This window comes from Schistocerca nitens, chromosome 3, assembly GCF_023898315.1.
Source record: "Schistocerca nitens isolate TAMUIC-IGC-003100 chromosome 3, iqSchNite1.1, whole genome shotgun sequence".
In the NCBI taxonomy this organism is placed as follows: domain Eukaryota; kingdom Metazoa; phylum Arthropoda; class Insecta; order Orthoptera; family Acrididae; genus Schistocerca; species Schistocerca nitens.
Window position 1 is genome coordinate 51,062,722 of NC_064616.1, and position 23,547 is coordinate 51,086,268.

At 37.0% G+C, this 23,547-nt stretch overlaps 1 protein-coding gene across 1 annotated transcript in view; it reads right to left on the bottom strand.

Moving 5' to 3' along the window:
- The window catches only part of LOC126248544 (protein piccolo-like), a 77,157-nt gene that overhangs the window by 43,999 nt on the left and 9,611 nt on the right, over nucleotides 1-23,547 (bottom strand). The window contains exon 3 of the mRNA XM_049949605.1: nucleotides 1,470-1,560. Coding sequence (XP_049805562.1) covers nucleotides 1,470-1,560 — 91 coding nt within the window. The remainder of the gene's footprint in view (nucleotides 1-1,469; nucleotides 1,561-23,547) is intronic.

Genomic DNA, 23,547 nt, shown 5'->3' on the forward strand with positions numbered 1-23,547 from the left:
CCACAGTTTCATAGCAAAATGTAATATCATTACATTAAGTCAGTTTGGTTTCTAGAAAGGCAAGAATACAATATATGACATCAAAAAAGTTGCTGAGAAAATTTGCACGTCTTTGGACAAGTCCTAAAAATTGACAGGCATTTTTTGTGATCTTATGATGGCTTTCTACTTTTCTCCCTTCAGCTCCATAAGTTAGAAAGATATGGTATGGATGGTAGTGATCTGAAATGGTTCAAATCATAATTGAAAGGGAGAAAGCAAAGGGTAGTTGTAATTTCAAGTACAGGAAATTGTTTTTATCAGACAGGGAAAATGGTTTCACAGGAAGTCACATGAGCACCCATTTTAGGCTTTATCCTGTATGTCTTTTATATAAATATTTCCCCCTAAATATAACATCCCACTTAGTTTTATTTGCAAACAACACATCAGCACTCTTTTAAGTAAGATCACAGAATGAATTCCCCAAAGAGTCATTGACACCATAAACAGTTTAGAATATTGGTTAGAACTTCCAAATTACCCATAAAATCAAGAACTTATGGTTACATATTCTATCAAATTCCTAGGTAAATTTCTAGAAAAAGAACCTCATCATTTCCCTAATTTGTTCCAGGCTAAGAAGACAGAGTGTGCTGGTTGCTGTAGTTAGTGACAACCATGAGGATAGTTGACTTCCACATTTCCACCAATGAGGGCACTGCCTGCAGGATAGTGTGGTCATTCTGCCACCATATGGAATGCATGCTAATAAACTGCAGAATGTGGAAGTCTCATTCAGCCTTCAATGGCTCACCTGAAGATGACTGGCCGGTGCCCACTCAGAATATCATAGACTGGTGCTAATGACAACTGGCAGCAAACCTGAAACTTCTTTGAACTTTCAGTTCACTTGGAAAATTTTAAAATTCCTATATGATAAGTGGTTGCCTTTATTTCTTCCATTATTTTTATTCCACCTAAAAACAGATGTCGAAATTATGCCACAATTAGATATTCTTAATATTATAATTTCAGTAGGTGATTCTCCTTTTTGTTCAGAGAATATTGATTGCAGGATGAACTACAAAACTGATAGATTTGGAGTCAAGATGAGAATTGGAACTAACTTTGAAGCACAACAAAGACATCTAAGGTCTTGTTATTCTTCACTGATCTAGTAGGCTATGGAGGATTGTCAGAGTTGCGGATTGGGAAAAGGAAGCTTTACCTATTTTTTATTGGATTTGTTGTTTGGCTTTGTAGATAACCACAATAATACAGAAAATATGAAAATGAAGTTGCCCTGTTAACTGTATGTAAAGTATAAAGTTGTTTTTATCACTAATAAGATAGCACTTAAAAACTAGCAGCCTTTCCCGTTATTTTATAGTTATTATACATGAGACAGTAATGCACTCTTACTCATTCACATTCTTACTCATTCACTATAAAACCTATAGAAAGGTATGCCATCATACTTTTCATACCTCCAACTGATCTGTCTTTTGGGTCCCGAGTCAAGAGAAAGCGTTTGACTGGAATCTCACAACTTACAGAAAGACTTTGGGGTTGTGATACCTGTAAAAGAAAACAATATACTTTGAAGTGATTTTTGAGCATGTTCAAGCAGTAAATTTTGTTCCTAATTTTTATACTTGATAATTATTTAAATAATTTTCTAATTATTAATTTACTATATTAAGCAGTGATTTATTTATGGATGTGTACTCCTTCTAGTAACACATACATATTTGAAAATATAGTACAGTTCTTTGCTCTATTCATCCACCAATTTTAACCTCTTGTTGCAAGTTTTATCCATTAAAAATCCAGGAAGGAAATGTAACTGTGTTGCTTGTTATAAAATAGGATGTGTTGTTGATATTTACTGACATCTTGTATTAAGCACAAGATGCTTTTCTCTATTTTGTGTCCTATCAAGTCAAAAGAGCTGTTGTACAGAAGAGATTCAGTGTCAGTAGCTACTACAAAATGGCGAGTCAGATAAACTTCAATCATAAATCTGGAATAGAAAGAAGATAGGGAGCTGAAAATGCATGTTATTAATGAGAATTAAAGAGGAAGTAGCAGAGAAGCATTACTGAAAATCATGAATATACAGACAACAACAATACCTGTAATGAAATAAATATTAGTATATTGATAACGAGGAAACTGATGAAATGCAGGCAACAACATATATCTAATGTATATAATAGACTTTTGGAATGGTAAAAGTGATACACAGTAGGGACATTTGGAAATAGTGATGACTATTATGTAAACATAATTTTTACACTAGTACAAAACTCAAATAGCCTGGCTGGAATACAAACAAGATAAAGAGTTAAAATAGCCACTCACCATTTAGTTGAACAGTACACAGATACATAAAAATGTTGAACTTGTTAAGTTCAGCTTTATGCTGCTGTGTACCACTTGATGTCTCTACTATACAGTGATTCATATGTACACTGCTACAATAAAGCAATTAGCATTGTCCAAAGATGCTGCTAATGCAGATAAAGAGGAATTTTCCTCCAGAGACTTGGTATTTTGACTTCTGATTCTGAAACATACACTATATGACAAAAGAACTGAAGCACCCAGAAGGGGAGGAGGAAACAAAATGAAATTCCATGGGTTGTGAAGATATAAAATGCTATTTTAGTGATTACGGGATCAAGTTAAGTTTACAAAGGACTTGGCATAATGAGCCCACTTATCAGTATGATGTTGCACCCTCTCTGGCCTGGATGCATGCACTGCCTTGGTTAGGAAGGGTATCACAAAGCCATCATATCTTCTCCTGAGGCAAGCTGGTCCACAATTGTTGAAACTGATCCTTCTATCCTGGATACTGGCAACAGAAAAAATTTGTTGTCTGAGCTGGTTCCACACATGCTCTGTTGGGGACAGATCTGGGGATCTTGATCACCACAAGGGTACCTCCCTATCATGCTGAGAGCTCATAGAGATATGTGGCACATGTAGGTGAGCATATTGGATTTGAAAAATGGCATCAAAATACTGTCACATGCAAAGTAATGCATGAGGACATAGGATTTCCATAACTTATTTTTTGTTACACCATCAGATTTGCCTCAATGCTAACAGGCAGACTTGAAGTCATACCGAAAGGCTCCCCACTCCATTACATCAGTAATAACACTACTGTGTCTCTCCAAAACATTGGAAAAATGGGGCCTCTTTCCAAATCACCACCATACTCAGCAATGATGATTCTCCAGGGTAGCTCAGTATCCCAGTCATTACTGAATACAAAGAACACCAGTCATCAGCAATCCATGCATCCCAAGGCTGCTTTACAAATGTCTGCTTGTGTCTGTGTATGTGCGGATGGATATGTGTGTGTGTGTGTGAGTGTATACCTGTCCTTTTTTCCCCCTAAGGTAAGTCTTTCCACTCCCGGGATTGGAATGACTCCTTACCCTCTCCCTTAAAACCCACATCCTTTCATCTTTCCCTCTCCTTCCCTCTTTCCTGATGAGGCAACAGTTTGTTGCAAAAGCTTGAATTTCGAGTGTATGTTTGTGTTTGTTTGTGTGTCTATCGACCTGCCAGCACTTTCGTTCGGTAAGTCACATCATCTGTGTTTTTAGATATATAAATAAACAATCTGGCAGACATGGTGGGGAGCAATCTTAAGTAGTTTTCTGATGATGCTGTGGTGTATGGGAAGGTGTCAAAGTTGAGTGACTGTAGGAGGATACAAGATGACTTAAGAAAAATTTCTAGTTGTTATGATGAATGGCTATCTCTAATGTGGAAAAAGGTAAGTTAATGTGGATGGTAGGAAAAATAAACCTGTAATGTTGAGATACAGCATTAGTAGTGTCCTGCTTCACTTAGTCATGATGTTTGAATATCTGGGTATAACTTTGCAAAGTGATATGAAATGGATGAGCATGTGAGGATCATGGTAGGGAAGATGAATGATCATTTTTTTTTCTTTTTTTTTTTGGAGGGATACTATTGAGAACATTTAGAGAACCGGCATTTGAAGCTGGCTGCAGAATGTCTCTACTGCCACCAACATACATTCTGTATAAGGACCATGAATATAAGTTATGAGAAATTAAGGCTCATACAGAGGCATATACATTGTAATTTTTTGCTTGCTCCATTTGGGAGTGGAACAAGAAAGAAAATGACTAGTTGTGGTACAGGATACCCTCCTCCACACACCGTACAGTGGCTTGTGGAGTATGTATGTGTATAGAGATGTGAAATGAATGAGGAATGTAGCTGTATTACAGATTACCTACTAAATTAGAGTGATCTACAAGATTAAATTTACTTCTTGATAAATGACGCTGTTACACATCACCTGGTGGTCATCTTTTTTGGCTATATAGATTTCTATTAAGTAATAAATAATTTTGCTATCAATTGCACTAAATTAAGCCGAATGGTACTTCTTAAAAATTCTAAGGAATAATTTCTTCTTGGTATTTAAAAATAATTTAAATTGCATTGGTTTATCCATGTTAATGGTAACAGACACCAATGGTTATGGGTTGAATTCGTACAGAATTACAGCATCTGGCCCCTTTCTGTGGCTGGCTAATGTATTTATTCAAGTAACATTTTGGTTTTATTTCATAGATTTTTCCAGAGTAATAAATATTTATGCCCTTCACAGGTATGCAGCTGGATTTCATCATCCCGATGACACAATATCAACTGACTGCCATCTTCAGGGGAGAGTACAGGTACATAAAAATGCCAGAACTGAGGTAACATCAGATATGCCATAATTCTGAAGAATCCTACGATGAGCAGTAGTTTTAGCAAGAAATTGAAGTAAATGAATGAAGTTCTGGATTTCATTTATGTTGTTGATTGACTTAAACCTGAAAATTTACCTTTGAAAACATCTTTTCTACAAACCAGTGTGTGAAACCCAAGGTAATTTCATGAAAACAAAGCACAGTCTACCTTCTTGGTCATTAAGAATTCCTTGTTATCTCACAAGGATTCTTTAAAGTTCTTTTTTTATAATTCCATGTAAAAAATTGTGTAATTTGCAAAAACTATAAATATTTTATATTCACTCAGAAATGTCTCAGGACACAAGTTGAAGATGATCAGTGTTGCATAGATGACTACGTTACTGTAACAATCTAGAATTTAGTTTAATAATCACTGAAGAAAAGATCTCAGAAAATGTAATTTTTCAGAATTACACAAAGTAAGTGTGAATGGCTTTACTGTAGTGTTCCTTAAATGTGATTAAATCTGCAAAAAGGAAACTTCAAAGAGATTTGTTGATCAAATAAAAACAACCTTTGGTGGCTAGCACCTTTCTTTAGTCTTCAATGGTATGAAGCATTTTAATGTGGGAAACACACATCAACCATACCTGCACAAAATTGTCTCGAGTTATGTATGTAATGTGGGAACTGAGAAGCCTGGTGACAAAAGAATATTTATTTTGGACTCTTTCAGTCACATATAGAGTATGGACTGCTGATATGGGGACACTCTGTTCACATCACTGTTCTAAAAATTCTGAAGAAAGTGATATGGGCAATTAGCAATTCTGGTAGATCAGAGCACTGCTGGCTACTGTTCATTCAGCTGAAAATATTAACAGTTATTAATCTTTATATTTACGCCTCAGCATTGTATGCGAAAAACAATATAGCAGATTTGGAAATGAGGGAAAATGTTCACCACCGTAATACCAGAGGCAAAACAAAATTAGACATACCTAGGCACAGGCTGACAAGAACAGGGAATTCCCATATAATCAATAGTCTAAAAATATTTAATAAACTTCCATTTTCTTCTCGGTCAGCTCAAATAAGTAGCTTCAGGAGCAAGCTACTAAACTGGGTTAATAATCAATCCTTTTTACAATATAACAGAATTTATGAACATAAAATCAATTGACATTAATTTTTAAGGATTTCATTATGTCATGTCACTGAATGTATTTTTTTATGTTATGGTGTATGTTATCATCTATGGGCACTATTTGCAATGTTCATTTAGCTTTAAGGTACTATTCAAGGAAAATGTTATATATGATATCCATGTAAATTGCCTATTCGACCTCAGGTGGTCAGTGGTGAATAAAGAATCTGAATCTGAATCTAAAGCACCATAGCCATCACCACATGTCATAGAATTACTAAAGTTCCAGTCAATACAGTCTTAGATTCTTCAAACTTTCTAATACAGTAGTTAATAATTTTATAGCTACATTATATTTGTATCTTTTTAAAAATGTTTCATCAGTGTTACTACCTACATCTAACATTTTTATCATGTGACCTAACATCAGAAACAGAAGTGTTTCAAGAAACCCATAGCAAGATGTAACTTGAAATGGCCATATTTTCCTATTCCTGTAGTAGTAAATATTGACATATAATTTTATTGCCTATTGGAAAACTCAACTGGGAGCATTCCTCAAACTTTGGGTTGCATTTTATTGTTTTTCCATTCATTGTTCTGATGCAGGATGGTTTCAGCATTCAAAAGTATTTCACGTGACCCCAGAAGACAGTAGGTCAGAAAGACAGGCAATGTATGTAATATAGTTTTCATCTGCATGCCATAGTGATCACATGATAAGAAGATATTGTAATGTATAATACAGCAAAAAAGTAAAATATATACATATTTTTACAATGTATGTGTGGTTTATCTGTCTACAGACTGTCTACTGTCAGTGAATATTTTTTTATATTCTGAAGTTATTGTACAAAATGAAACAGTGCTTAATAGAAAGATTTCTTGTAAGATGTAATGTGATTCAAAAGTGACTTCTATTCTTCTGGTAAGATTAAGATCTAGGAACACTTTAATGGCTATATGACTATTTTGTGGTACAGTGATAATGTGCATATTTACTCTGCATTAGTTTACCAATCTCTACTGAATAAGTGATTTCAAGTAGAAAAAAGATGTAAAATGTACAGAGCCAATAGCAGAGTAAAATATAAAATAGAATTAAAAGACTAACACCTCAAGGTCACAAATTATCCTAAGGCCTTTTTTTACTTCTACATAAATGTGTGCTATGAGTAGCACTTCTTCAGGAAAAAATTCCAGATTAAGGCAGTGAAATGAACTGTACATGGTACACCTTCATCCCTGTTGTAACTTTTAATATCTTCAATTGCATAATGTTGAGAGTTTCTATGAGAAGGAGCTGATATGCATAGGCTTATAGCATGTCAAGACCTAATAATTTTGTAAGCATTTTCTACTATTTAATCTTTTTGTCTTGTTTGGACAAATATTTAGAATAACAGGTGCAGAAGAGGAAACAAAATTATAGATGAGACAAATAGCTTTTCAATCACGATTAGTTTGCTTTTGTTCAATTACTTTGAAAATCTTGAGATAGACTATTCTTATATTGACTGAAAACTTTCTAGGTTAGATCCTGTGATTAATATGTTACTATCACCAGGGTACTGAACGGATTATTGGGTACTCATATGTTCAATAAAGTCATCTACATACATGATAAAGAGTAATGGGTCCAGTATCAAATCTGCAAGTATACAATGTTTTAGCAGTGACTAATCTTGAATGAAAATTTTATTTCTGATTTTAGAATGAACACTGGACTTGTAATGAAGTTATACCTGCTGTTTTGTAGTAAGTCCATAACTAGTGGCATACAACACATCTTACATATTAGCTTTCTATGTTTTGAAGCAAAATTTTATAATCCAGGACCTCAAAGACCTCCAAAAGAAGGTTAATGGTTTTCTGTTTTTAAATTAGATGTAGGTTACTGACAACTTCATACTCCATACTTACATAAATATACTTTTGGAAACTAATGTGTAAAAGCAAGAGCCTAATAGACACATTCTGTCCATATTTTCACTCAAGTCTTAGCTATGGCATTCTTTTTTAGGTGAGAAATGCACAAAATATGAACGTTGTGTGAAAATATAGAAAAGGGCCCTAAGAATAATAATCAAAAACAGTAACTAGGCCCATTATAAAGATTTGTTAAAAACATTGATCATTTTAGCTATATCATGTGAGTACATATGCCAATAAGTACTGCACATTAAACTCAGATGTGATATTACTGAACATACAGCTCAGTCTTTGACCTTGGAAAATGGAAGAATAAAAATAAAAATAAAAACAACACTTTCGACCCAAGAATAAAATCCTGTAATATATTTTTAAGGAAATTAAAGAGATTACTGAAACAAACTTATTTTATATGGCAGTTGAACAATGGATTTTGTACAGAGAAGGACAATTTACATAACACAGAGCCAGTGTTGGGTAAAAAAAGCAACATTAGTAAATAGTAACAAAACATCTCTTTCTAATGAGGGAACTCCCCATTACAGCCCCATTGGATTTAGTGGTAAAATGATTCAGGACAGCCTATCAAAAACTGAACACAGATCATGCATGAAAACAGGAAGAAGGTGTACTGAACTGTGAAAAAACAAGCAAAATAGAAACAGTGAATGGTCCAAGGTCAAGATGTGCAACATCAAGTGAATTGCAAGAACCACGACATTGCTGTTGTGCGGTCAGAGTGTTAGGCCATAAAGTGGGAGATCTGTGTTTAAATCATCATAATGCCTCTTCTTAGTCTAGACAATTGCCATACTATATGCTGGTTATAGGATATGAGTCACGTGATAAGAATAAATTATCGTCACAAGCAAATGTGATGAATAGCGAGGGCAGATTAGATGCTGCATAGACATTTCACAGAAAAATAAACAAAAAGTAAAGAGGTGTGAACTATGTTACAACAAAGAAATTCAAGAATCAAAACTCCGAAAACAGAATACAAGGGTCATAACATGTGGTACCTGTGCAGAACAAATAGAAGGTATGTACATCTGGAGGTCCTTTCCTTACATTTCACAATTGCAGACTAATGTTACACCATGACACAGACACAAATTTGAATACAGCAAACAGACACATTAATGACCAGATGGACAGTTCATAATTCTGGAAAAAAATCTAATATGGTGGAGATTTGAAGATGGATCTCCCCCTTCACAGTCCAACACCACGACCACAAATCCACAACACTGTGGTTCCTGTGATTTGATCGATGTAGTACACCTTGAGCTTGGAGTGTTCACTGTTGTTCAGACACCTAACTAGAGAGGCATTCCTGGCACCTTTCCTTTGTGAAGTGTAAGTGTTGTATCTTCACTACATCTGTGTACTCCAAGTGACTATGATGACTGAAGATAAAGTTTAATGTTGTTGTTGATGAGAATAATGATGATGACAGAGAGAATGATGACAGTTAACTCTTCTGCCACCACATATATCACTTCTCACAAAAAGCAAGAGGGATGCAACTGAGCTTAACTCCCCTATCCAACAGAGGGATCATCATCAATGATGTCAATTGCCCCACTCTGTGAGATATTGCAAACAAGTTTGTAGTTTAGCCTAGGAAACTGCCACACGGTTCGGTAATTGAGAGCTGTATACAGGACCAGTTTGAGAATATTTTCCCACACGAGTTACATATCACTTCCTGTTAACCTCTGATACCCCTCTCAGATTGTGACCACTAGTGTTACTTGGGCATTAAATGGTCCCTGCCTATATGGTACTACTTCTTTTTCCCCAGCTGGTCAAATACTGATGATGAAAATTTCTACCTCTGCCATGATTTTAACTGGTTACCCTTGATTGTATGCACACAAAAGAAAAAATGTAAACATTCTAAAGAAAAATATATTAGATAATTTAAAGCTATAAAATAGTATCTCAAGAGTGAATTATTGAGACATCGATGGGTCAGTATTTTTGTTAAGACAAGTATCTAAATTTGCATAAAAAAGAATACTCTGAGAATCAAGTAAATCCACTGCTGTCAACAAAATAAAAATTCATTTAATAGGTGATACCAGTAAACAAACAATTAGACAGTTATCTAGAATATCACACTGTTTTTCAAGAAGTATTGTTTTCAGAAGAAAGAAGAGTAGTTAACAAAGGAGGGGCCCAACAATTACACACCAGTCTCAATCTAGTTAACAAAGGATGGGCCCAACAATTATACACCAGTCTCACTGATGCCCAATTTAACAAAAATGTATTGTTTTTGAGAAGAAAAGAGGAAAGAAAACTTGACCTACAGACTTTCATAATTGATCTTCAATAACAGATACATCGAATATACAGTTTTAATAGGAAAATAATAAAATGGAGATGATGTGAATACACAAGAGAATTAATGAAATATTATCTTGAAACCAAGAAATGGCACATAACAATAAGAAATATACAAAAAGTTAAGAATTTGGAACAAATCAAGAGGGAAAAACCTATCAAATGTACACTGACTTAGAGAAAATGATTTAACTACAAGGGTGAAAAATATTGTAGCAGTATTACAGAATTGTAAAATGAAGAGCAACTCATGAAAAGAAAGATGAAACAGGACTGGAGGAGGTTGGCTTAATTTCATTCTTAGGAATCACAGGGCAAAATGAACTTAATTGGAAGCAACACATTCACAACTGATTTCAAAATTTAACAGCTCTCTTCATTACAATATAATTTTCATAATATTTTCAGAAAATAAATTTCTTGCAATCTATGCCATGGTCATTTTTAGCCATGTAATATTGAATAAGCATCTTGAATAATTCTAATATTAAAAGTAAATACTTATATTTAAAGAAAATCAGTTAGGGGACTCCCAAGAAAGGGGTAGACTGAGGCATGCAGAAGTTGTTTTCAAAACCTCGATATTTTGAGTTTTCCATTCTAGTATTTACACAAGAAAGTAATCTCATTAATAAAATATTTACCAGAATTAGAAACAAATATAAATATAATTGCTCTCACAAAAAATTAATAAGAACCAATTGTTATGCATACTGTATGTATTGAAAGTTCTTCAAATACATTGACTAAATACAATGAAAATTCCATGCATAAACATATGGAACATTTGCAATGAGAAAACTTTTCCATAGGTACTGGAACACTACTTAGTGCAAGAGGAATTTTACAGTGTAGTGGATTATGCAACAAAGTGAAATAGTTTACAAGAATAGATTTAATCCTTATCTTGATCTGATCCATATCCCTGAAGGTTCTCCTTCATGTAGGGATCTATGGAAAGCAATGTATCAGATTATGAATTTTGCAATATAAAACTTCAGAAACATTAATTCACTTAGATTTACATGTTAATTCTATAATTTTGGTGAGTGGTGTATGACATGTATATATCTGCAAGCTACGTAATCCAGTGGGACCAGTGGAAAATAATATCATATCTTTGTGGGTCTTCTCACTACTTATGTTAATGTTCTACAGGTGAAAAGAGATAATTTTCCAGCAGTTCGCACACACACACACACACACACACACACACACACACACACACACACACACACACACCTTCCCCCAACTGCTGTTATCCCTCACAGCAACCACTGCAGCCGATTGCTGCTTCCATCAGATGCAACGACAGTTGGGTTTAATGCAAGAGACAATAGCTTTGTGTGTGTGAGTTGTTGTGTGAGACTTCTACTCCTGATGAAGGACATTGTCTGAAAGCTTAAATATTTCTGGTATTCTTTACATAGTGCTTGTCTGCGAAACTCTATGTGGTGAGTAGTATTATGCAAGTAAAATTCCCCTCAATAGGAGCAATGCAAACAGACCTGTCCCAACAGCTGTGATTACCAAACCTGTAACTGAGGATAAAATTAACACATTTCGTAATTCCCTTGCTGACGGAGACTGGTTTGGCCATTGTAGTGTCGATGGACATTACACATCAAGTAATGACCTGCCAGCCAAAATAATATTTGATAGATTTTTTAATGCATTCTTGACCCTATTTAACCACAGTATTACCATAAACAAAATCAAAATAATGGACAGCAGCAACAGATCCAGATCTCAAAACAGACAAAATATATGGTACACTAAACAGCTGACAGGTATAAAGAAACAAGTTTTGTTACTGTAGAACATATACAATAGTATGAAGTCTGGCTGTGCCAAATCAGCCTATGTGGAATGCAGGAATGAATACAAAAAAGCCATCCTGCAAGCCAAATAATCCTACAATGCCAACAGCATACATAATTCCACCAATAAATGCAAAACTGCTTGGAAAGTAATTAACAGCACTGCCACAGATACTAAAAAAGACAAAATTAACATCCCACCACAAACACTTAATGAGTTTTTTATTAATTCAGTGAAAGAAATAGGAGACACAATTATCAAACCAGACATTAGTCCATCAGAGTTACTCTCCCAAAATTGGGGTAGACAGTCACTAAATACAAGCATGCTAATCTTCTCTGAAGTATCGCCTAGATATGTACATTGGGTCATAAAACAACTGAAATCATCTGATAGCTTAGATATATATGGCATATCATGCAACCTGCTAAAAAAAAGTGTGTGATTGCATTCTGTACCCTTTAACCCATTGCATAAACAAGTGCTTACTTGAGGGATATTTTCCTGATGAGTTAAAACCGTCTAGAATCGTCCCAGTATACAAAAAGGGAGATAAAGACTCTCCATCTAGTTACAGCCCTATTTCAATAGTACCCGCATTCTACAAGGTAATAGAATGCATCATGTACCAACAATTATCATCTCACGTTGAGAATCAAGGAATAATTAATGCTACACAATACAGGTTTAGGAAGAATCTGTCGACCATTGATGCAATCAACATGGTAGTCAGTTACATCCTCAAAGTTTTTGAGAACAAAGGCTTTGCTAAGGTCTCATTCTGTGACCTAGCAAGGCCTTCGACTGTGTTGAGCACACGCCACTACTAGAGAAACTAGAATTCTACGGCATCAAAGGAAACAGTCTCAGACTATTAAAAGCTTATCTCAACAACCATAAACAGGTAGTTTGTGTTGGTAAGGAAATGTCAAACATAGAAAATGTTAAAGTAGGTGTGCCTCAGGCATCTGTACTGGGGCCCTTCCTGTTTCTGATAATGATCAATGACCTCCCCTCGTTTATTAGATCCACCACTGTATTGTATGCAGATGATACGACTTTTCTTCATAGCAGTAACAATCTTAATGATCTTAAAACCTGTGCTGAAAATACACCCACTCATGCAGCATATTGGTTCAGAGCAAATGGTTTCCTGCTAAATGAAAATAAAACTCAGCAGATAATCTTCACTCTAAGAGACAAGCCACTATCTGATGACCCTAGTTTTGTTAAATTCCTGGGAGTTTATTTAGATGAAAAGTTATCATGCGGCCAACATGTAAACTATATTAGTAGTAAGCTATCTAGAGTAATTAATTTATTAAGACAACTCAGAAATTGTGTACCTGAAACATACATCAGATCATCTTATTTTGCATTTTTCCAAAGTATAATATCCTATGGCATTATCTTGTGGGGTAACTGTAGTCATAGACATGACATCCTTTGCATTAGGATAATTAAAAATTCTTCACATAAGGCTCACTGCAATCCCTTATTTACTAAACAAAAAATTATGACAGTAATAAACCTCTATATATACAATGTCTTAATCTTTACGAAGAAGAACCTACAAGATGTGAAACGTAGAGAAAATGTACATTGTTACAACACAAGAAGCATCAAACACATATACACACCTTACCACAGACTATCAAAATCAATAAACAGCTATGAAGTCACAGGGCACAAACTATTTAATAAGCTGCCACATGCTATACAGGATCTTCCTGAACATACATTCAAACAAAGACGGCATGAATTGTTTATTGCCCACCCATTCTATGATATTAATGAATTCTTCAACTGTAAAATGCAGTAATCCAACAGATGACCCACTGTACATTTATTGTAATATAAGCTAAAATATTTCAGTAGTCAATACCTTATCAGACTGTATTATAAATTGTAACTTCATTTGACGTTGTCAATTGCTGTAATGGCCTAAAGACAATAAAATCTTTATTATTATTATTATTATTATTATGCTTTCCTTACTGTTGCAAAATAGTTTAGTTTCACGTCTACAAGTTCGTATGTTATACTATTTTTATATATAAAAAATTGTGTGTGGTAGAAGTAGTCTTATAAAATCTTAAATTTTCCTGTTACATTAATTTGGTATATGTAAGGCACTTCACAGCATCGTTAGGCTACTATAGTATTGTTACAGCATAATGCAATAAGGCAACTAAAATGAGCAGAATGAAAGAAGGGTAGGAAAATTAGCATTTAATGCCGTGTGCATACTGAGGTCATTAAAGATGGAGAACAGATGAAAATTGGAAACAATGGGTAAAGAAAACTGGTGCATCCCATCAGAGAAAATTTACGAAAACAACAGAATGTCATTCCTCCCAAATACGAGTCTCCATACTACCACAAAAAAAAAAAAAAAAAAAAAGTGGAGGAAATGTTTTAATCTATATTTTACAAAGTTTACATTTGGGCTTTACAAGATATTATAGAATTATAGAAACAGTTTCAAGTTTCTAATTAATGCAATAGTGTCCTTAGTAGCCATTACCAACTCCTCCATATTCACAGAGAATGTTGATCATGGGCACATCTGGATGACATGTACAATAGTTTTTCATTCATCACTGCAGTTACAAATGGGCAGAGCGTTGGTCAGCATTTTCATTGTGAGGTTGTGTATCTCCCATGGTTTATCCTTTCCTATGCAGTAGAGGGGAGATCCTCAAATGCTGAAGGACTGACTGAGATTATGGGTATCTTGTGCTGTCCATTTATAGTGTCAGACTGCAATTATGTCATCCATTGATAATTCATACTCTCTTCATTCCTACTGAGTTCTTTTGCTATACACTGAGGGGGACTTCAGGAATTCAGTCTATTCCTATTGATGGTGGTGATGTCATTATGGATCAGAACCTCCATGTTCTCAGATAGATTTTTAAACTCACTAATGACAGATTACATTCACTGGAGTGGTGAAAATGCTGTGTGGCTAAGGACAGGCAGTCTCAAAGTTTGAGTGCATCATTAGCATTCCTGTAATAATGTTTATCATGTTATGTAGCTGTGACTCAAAAAATACAGCACAAGCTCTGTTGAATGAGAGTAGTGTGCAGTAATCTGCCATGGATTACACCAGTCCAAGACTAGAAGTTCTTAATGTTGATGCTAATGATAGTCTGTCATTCCACAAAATTTATTTACAATACTACTCTTTGTTCTGAATTTGGGAGCTATTCTTGACTAGGTATATCTGAGGATGAGTATTCTGTCAAGTACAGATACCATATAATAGATGTTTTGAATTGTTATTGTATGTTAGCTCTTTGTTCATGAAATAAGTCCAGGTTTATTTATTGCCACTTTTATTATTGAGATTAAATGCGCTTGTTTCTGTCTTGGCGGTGCTTCAATTAACCTAAATTAGTGGAAGTACTTGCAGAAGACTGACAAATCTTGGATCATGTATTAATTTCAGACACCAGAATAATAGATTTAACTTCAAGGAGGATAGACTACATAATAGTTAGCAAATATGATAAGATAGTAACCTAGACTTCCACTACTCTGATAATTATTGTTAGCAACTGATTAATAAATGTGGATCCTCCTGAAATGGAAAAAATATTCAGCAGTAACAAAGTCTAATCACTATGAATGTAATCACACTCAAAATTACACTAACTAGAAAGAATTTTGAGTGTCTACAAGTATTTTGAGTGTCTACAAGTTAGAAGTCTCAAATAATAAATGGAATGAATTCTATTCAGTTCTGTTGAAGCATTTTGACTCTTATTAAAGTGTGGTCCTTGTCCAGGATGTGAAAGGGCTGTCTACTGGCCACTGTGTCAAACTCCGCCATGGGGTGTCATATGGATGCAGTATGCAGGGGAATGAGGTCAGCACATCACTCTCCCAACCATTTTTCAAACTTTACAGACTGTGGAGCCGCTACTACTCAGTCAAGTAGCTCCTCAATTGGTATCACAAGGCTGAGTGTACCCTGTACCAGTCCTTCCACCAAAGAAAAATCCTCAGGAGTACCATGAATCGAAACTGGGTCCTCCTCATGGCAGCCGTCTGTGCTCACCACTCAGCCACAGAGGTGACTTTGATTCTTGTTGTCCAATTAAAACAATATTAACCAAATAAAACATTTAAGAAGTATTTGTGGCTGGTTGCGTTGTTCACCAACTGCCATTAATGGCTGCAGGTTTCACAAAATCTAACACGAATAAAATAACAATAACAACATATTTGATTCACTGGGAAAAAAAGTGTCAAGTTAGAACCACCACTTAGGTTAGTCAAGCTCAGGAAGAACATCCATCACCTCTGTGTAGTGTAAATTTCTAAGTGTAAATTTGTCATTTCTAGTGTAAATTTGTCATTTGGGTTATGCATTTTCAAAGAAAAATATACCAGTACTCAAAATTGTTACATATCGGAACTCCTAATGCTTAGGAAACAAGTCCACAGTGAATCAACAGCACAGTCAATAAGTGCAGGCTGGGTCTGCTGGAACCCCTTGAAAACGTTCTGTAAAACACACATAGATACAAAAGGGTGAAGCATTTAATATCAGACATAAAGATCAGCTGATACAAGACTAACAAACAGTTTGTAATTTTATTAATTTATTGTATAAAGACTACAAATTCTGATGGAACAACATAGTCAAGGATCAGTTTTCAGGATGGCTTATTTGTGCACTTTCCTTTGGGATTCAGAATTTTTTTTCTGTTTTCTAGTTACTGGGCTTAGGCCTACCATGTTGTCATGAAATTAGTGTTATATAATGCTTCTCTATACTCGAGTTTTTTTGCTGTAGTTCCAATGCTTACATTTAGCTTTTTCAGATGGCATATTTATTATTTCACCCTCTTCAGGCTATATTATTTTTCATTCAATCTGATAATTTCACTGGAAACAATAATCATCCTGCTGAATATTACAGACTTCAATCTATTTAAATGCAGACCATCTTTTCATAGGCAGTTTTCACTTAGAAATTTGCTTTGATCTGTGGTAGTATCTCAGGACTATCATATTGTTTACCTTGCAGGTACATTTATTACTTACTGACCTCCTTTTCATGATGCCACTAAATTTGAGGCTAGATGCTGTACAGACACTTGTGGCTAAACAAATCAGGTTTCTTTTCTTGTTACTGGTTTCTTATTCACTCATGCTTTTTATGAATTTTGCCCCAGTGTGTACAGACACATCTCTCAATTTATGCTTGTGATCAGAATCAGGTCCTGCAGTAGCTTGTACTGCATTTTACATATTTGTAGCAGGGACAGAATTTGGTACTACTGGAGTTCTAGAAGTTGTTCCTTTGCTACCTTCTTGACATCTGGGCAAGAACAGCACTCAGTCTGCTGGTATCACAGAAGATTTGAGGTCCAGGAACACAAATGCACATCCTCTTGCACGTACCCAAATGCCTGCAATGGCCAGAAATAAGTGCTGCCTCCAATTGCCAAGCATCATTTCAGCACCTTTTTAACAGTGATCGGAAGTCTGTTACAGATTTCTAGTGGATACCGGGTTATATATATGTCTGTCTTTCCCTGTAGACTGCTTTGTTGTTGTAGACCATCAACCTTCTTCCACCTGTCCCCTGTGAACAGCTCTTCAGTACCAACTTCTAGCACAAACCATATGGAATTAGACTTCGGGATGTGATAAGGATTCATGTGTAATTTTAAAAACATGTATATCACTGAGCCCATCATCAATGCTGATCTGTTGATATATTACCACCTGCTACTGGATATGGTGAATGTGCAGATGGTGGATGGCATAACCAGCCTGGCTACTTTGGGTTTCCATTGCTGTGCAGTGGTGCAGTCAGCCAAAGTTGTGCAGGCAGATAGCTGGGGAGCATGCATGCCTACTACAGCAGTTTATGGCCTTAACATGAACCCCAGGAGTGCCAGAAGGGGTATGTCATTATACTGTACATCATATCAAGACCACAGATAGCCTACCAGTTTCTTGTTGACCACAATGCCTGGCCCCAGATCAGTTAGTGATCAAAAGGCAGAATTTAATGCAATCCAGGTAGAGAGAAATATAGAGCTAACCAGTGGGGATTATGTGTCCTCAGTGCCCAGATGGTGCTGGATCAGTATCCCATTTCTCTGTTGTGCAATTACAAGTACACATTATGTTGTGGCAACTTCTAGTGTACTAGACTGTGTTAACGTGTATACACAGATACCAGTAGTGGAAGAAGTAATTCCAAAAACCACAATCATCACCATATTTGGATTGTTTGAGAGTCTGTATATGACATTTGGCTTGGAAAATGGCATACAAACATGACAGCAGTTTATCAATGCGGTACTACAAGGGCTATCCTTCTGGCTGACGTTTTTTGATGACATTCTCATTTTCTAGTCAACTGCAGAACAACAAGAGCAACAGCTGATGCAAGTCTTGGAACGGTTAAATAAACATGGTATGGTACTGAACACAGCCAAATATGTTTTTGGACAGTCATAGAATGAAATTTTAGGGCACCAAATTTCGTCCAAAGGTTGACTTCCTCTGCCTGAAAAGGTGGAAGCCATTTTACAGATCGTGTGCCCATGCACTGTTAGGGAGTTACAATGTTTTCTTGGCATTCTGAACTTCTATCACTGACATCTCCAAAGCTCAGTGGCATTACAATAACCTCTTACCACAGTACTCACCAGCCTGAAAGTCAAGGAAACTTTGCCTATCCACTGGACTGATGCCATAAGTCTGGCCTTTAAAGCTAGAAAGTGTAGCATAGTGGATGCAGCACTCCCCACTCATTCAGAAGTAGAAGTACCTCTAACACTGGTAGTTGACGCAAGTCAAATAGTAGTCAGGACCACTCAGCAATAGTTCTATGGGGGCATGTGGCAACCTTTGGCCTTCTACTCCCATAACCTGTCATCATCTCAGCAGAAATGGAGCACTTAATATCAGGAACTCCTCACAATATATGAGGCAATAAAATACTTCCACTCTCAACTGGAAGCAAGAGAGATCACAATTTTAACAGACCACAAGCCACTGACATACTCATTTCAGCAGGACTACAATAACTGCTCACTTTGTCAGCATAACGAACTCATTTTCATATAGCAATTCAGCACAAGCATCAGGCACTTATTGAATATTGACAACTTGGTGGCTCATTGCCTGTCTCTTATCTATGGCACTTCAAACAGATCAACCACTGTGGATTTTGACCAACTCACAGAGGTACAGAAATCTGATCAAAAGCTTCTAAACTACCTAAGTGATCTGTCAACAGCGCAAAACCTGACGTTAGTCGATGCACCCAGCACTGATGCCAAACATAATGCGATATCTCGGCTGGAAACTGAAGGCCATTCTTGCCAGTAGTGTTTCACTAGCCCACCTTTGACAGCCTGCACAACTTAAGTCATCCTGGCATTAAGTCAACAGTTTGTCTAGTCCCCCACCACTTTATGTAGCCAACAATAGAAAAAGACTGTTGTGAATGGAACCACACGTCTCAGACGTCAACAGAGCAAGAACAACTATTAAGTAAGCGTACCGATTGGGAACTTTCAGATTACTGATGTGCTATTTGCACATGTACACATTGACATCATGGGTTCACTACCTTCTTCCGATGGATGACAATATATCCTTACCATGACTGATCATCTTACATACTGGCCTGAGCAACGCTGGTGGATAAAACATCTGCAAAATCATTGATATCTGTCTTCACATCAATTTGGATTTCTCACATTGGTGCCCATTGCTCATAATGACAGACCACAGTCACCAATTTGAGTTGGACCTGTTCTCCAAATTAATGAAACCATGGGATTACCAGTTACCCCCTGGCCAGTAATGGTATGATTGAATGCTGGCATCACTCACTCAAAGTGGCAATCATGACCCAACATTCAGATTGGACGACAGCATTACTGATGTTATTGCTGGGTCTCCAGATAACATGTAAATCAGATTTAGATGTATCACCAGCAAGACTTGTTTATGCCAAAACCCTACACCTACTCTGAGAGCTTGAAGAAGCACAGCTGTTGCAGTTACCCAGTCTCGATCACAGCAACTTTGTATTTCAACTGAGGGAAAATGTCACTTACACCAAGCTTCAAGGGATGGCACCCCTTCTATCTATGTGCATTGGGACCTACCAACAAGCAGCCATGTTGTGCTATGCACAGATGGTGTCAGACCTTAGCTGCAACCACAGTACACTTACCTCCACAGGGTGTTGCAATGAGGAAAATGCACCATTGAGATATTGGTAAACAACAAGCCTACTACAGTCTCCATAGACAGGATAAAACTACTGTACATTCAACATGACAATTGACTATCTGATGGCCCATGACCCCAGCCACCAGTATCAGCACTATCACCAGCATCAGCATCATCACCAGCCATCACAGGACCATTGTTGATATGCACAATGAGATCTGGATGGCGAGTGCACTTTCCAGTGAGCTCTCTGGAGGGCACTGAGGGGCTGATGTAGCAGCCAAGCTTCAGTTTCTCTCAAAATGCAGTGTAGTGCAGTGTTGAATTGTGTCATGTCCACATGAATGGGCAAGCATCATTATGGTGCTGCTATCAGTAAGCTTTCCATGCCAGCCATCAATGGTGCTAATATTTTCACGTAGAAGAAGGTGTAAGTAGATGAATGATGAACACTAACTTCACTTAATGAAGGTTTATTCAGCACTTGCACATACGACTGGCCAGAACACATACAGTATATATAGAGCTACAGAACAGTGCAGCACAATGATTCTTGCCATTTGTAGATACTTCTAGAATGTACTCAAGCCGAATGTAGAAATTAAAATTTTACAGTTCATGTGAGTTTTGAACTCACGACCCTTCACACAACAGTCTAGTATCATAACCAGTACACTATGCCAAATGTGCTACTCAGTTTCTTCTGTGACATTGCTCCCTCCTTAATAGAACAGCAACTCAGGGTTACATCCTCCTAGTTCGGGTACGAGTCATCAGTCCTGCACACTCCGACTCCCAATGATTGATGTTTGCCCTGGTGGTGATCTTCTTAGAACTTCCCTTGCCGCTACGTTCTCCATCATCTTTCTGCTTGTTGCCTTTCACTAGAGCTTCGAATTTACTCTGGGTTGCAGGATCCTTATAGGGCTTCATTCAAAGGATCTGGACCGTATCTCTGATCTTTTGTCATCTTGTGTCGGGGTCAAAATGTTCAACTTCATAAGTAACATCAGACAACTGTCTTAGCTGGCTGCAGTGGCCGAGCAGTTCTAGGCACTTCAGCCTGGAACTGCGTGACCGCTACGGTCGCAGGTTCGAATCCTCCCTCAGTCATGGATGTGTGTGATGTCGTTAGGTTAGTTAGGTTTAAGTCATTCTGAGTTCTAGTGGACTGATGACCTCAGATGTTAAGTCCCATAGTGCTCAGAGCCATTCCAACCATTTTGAACAACTGTCTTACAACCTTGTAAGGTCCAAAATAGCACCTGAGGGGCTCCTTAGAGAGACCAACCTTCTGAACAGGAGTAAAGATCCAGACAAGGTCAACAGTCTGGTAAACAACAGGGTGGTGGCTCACGTCATACCTTTGGCGATTGTTTTATTGAGCCTGCAGTATTCGGAGTCGAACTAACTGCTGAGTTTCCTCAGCTTTGGTTAACCCCTGGCCAATGTAGTTGTCCACATCATCAGGATGTAATGGAAACACAGTGTCTATCATCAAAGTTGCCTCACACCCATGCACCAGGAAGAATGGCATAAATCCTGTGGTGTTTTGTTTGGCAGTTTTGTAGGCAACCATCAAAAAGATAGCACCTCATCCCAGTTTCTCTGCTCAACACTGACGAACATTGACAGCTTGTTGGCCAAGGACTTATTAAGGCGTTCAGTAAGCCAATTTGTTTGTGGATAGTATGCAGTGTGACACATAGTGACAGATACTCCTAAATAAACCTGGCCAGAAAAATCTCTTGCAGATCGTATTGTATGTCTTAATAAATCCGAAATGTCTGGTCTCTGGTGTGTCATGGAATTTCTATAGAAGATCTAAGTGAATGTGTTTAGGAATCACTGGTAGCCACCTCTTTCCAAACTGATCAAAGTTTTTCTTGCAAAATAATCCATTAACTACCTTAAATTGTCCTTTCACATCCTCTGATCGAGTTAACGTAAGCATAATTTGAGATATCTTGGCGTCCTTCTTCTGCTCAGCAGAGATATCCTGGATTGCAGTGAGACACTCACTATTTTCATCAGTCTTGATGGTCTTGCACAGTTGGCATCTTGGTGTTTTATTTCACTTTTTTACACAGTTGTAATGTCATATTCTTGAAGACGTAGTGCTGACCTGGCGAGTCGTCCTGTTGGATCCTTAAGACCTGTCAACCAACAAAGTGAATGATGGTCTGTAACAACTGTGATTGGCCTTCGATAGAGGTAATGTCAAAATTTGCATATGGCCCAGATCACAGCAAAACATTCTGTTTCTGTAGTTGAGTTGTTTCTCTCGGCTTTTGTAAGTGTCCTAGAAGCATAGGCTATAACCTTCTCTTTACCATCCAAAATCTGCACCAGAAAAGCACCAATCCCATACCCACTGGCATTTGTGTGTAGTTCTGTAGGTGCTCAGGCATCATTCACACCAAGTACAGGGTCAGTCATCACAGCCTTTCACAGTACATCAAAAGAATCTTGTTGAGCACCATCCTGGATACATTTAGCATCGGCTTTTAACAACTCTTGGAGTGGCCTGGCTTTGATACAAAAGTCTTTGATAAAATGATGGTTATAAGAACATAATCCGGGGAAGCTTCTCACATCTCTAATACTTTCAAGAATAGGAAATTCCATTATAGAGCTCACCTTTTCTGGGTTTGGCCACACACCTTCATTTGTCACAAGGTGTCCAAGTATTTAGATTTCTTTTGCTCCAAAGAGAAACTTTCTTGGATTAAGTTGCAGTCCACCTCGTTGGAGACACTTAGAAAAGCCCTCAGTCTTTTTACCTGTTCATCAAATGTCTCTGAGAACACTATAATGTCATCTAAATAACAAAGACACATCATCCACTTCAAGTGACTTAGAAGATTATCCATCATCCGTTCAAAAGTTGCTGGTGCATTACACAAACCAAACGGCATTATCTTAAACTCATACAGGCCCTCAGGGGTTATGAATGCAGTTATGCAGTTTTCTCATGATCAGCCTCATCTACTTTGATTTGCCTGTATCCTGAGTACATGTCCATGGTTGAGAAAAACTTAGCCCCCTTCAGACAATCTAGTGTATCATCAATTTGTGGAAGAGGCTAAACGTCCTTTTTAGTTATCTTATTAAGCTTCCTGTAATGAACACAAAAGTGCCAACTGCCATCCGTCTTCCTGATGAGAACCACTGGTGACAACCATGGGCTCTACAAAGGCTGAATGATGTCATTCTTCATCATTTTCTCTACCTCATCGCGAATTATTCGACGTTCTGTTGCTGTCACACGGTATGCTCTCTGGCTAATTGGTTGATGGTGTCCAGTATTAATTAGGTGCTTCACCATTGATTTGTCTAATTTGCTCTTTGCCT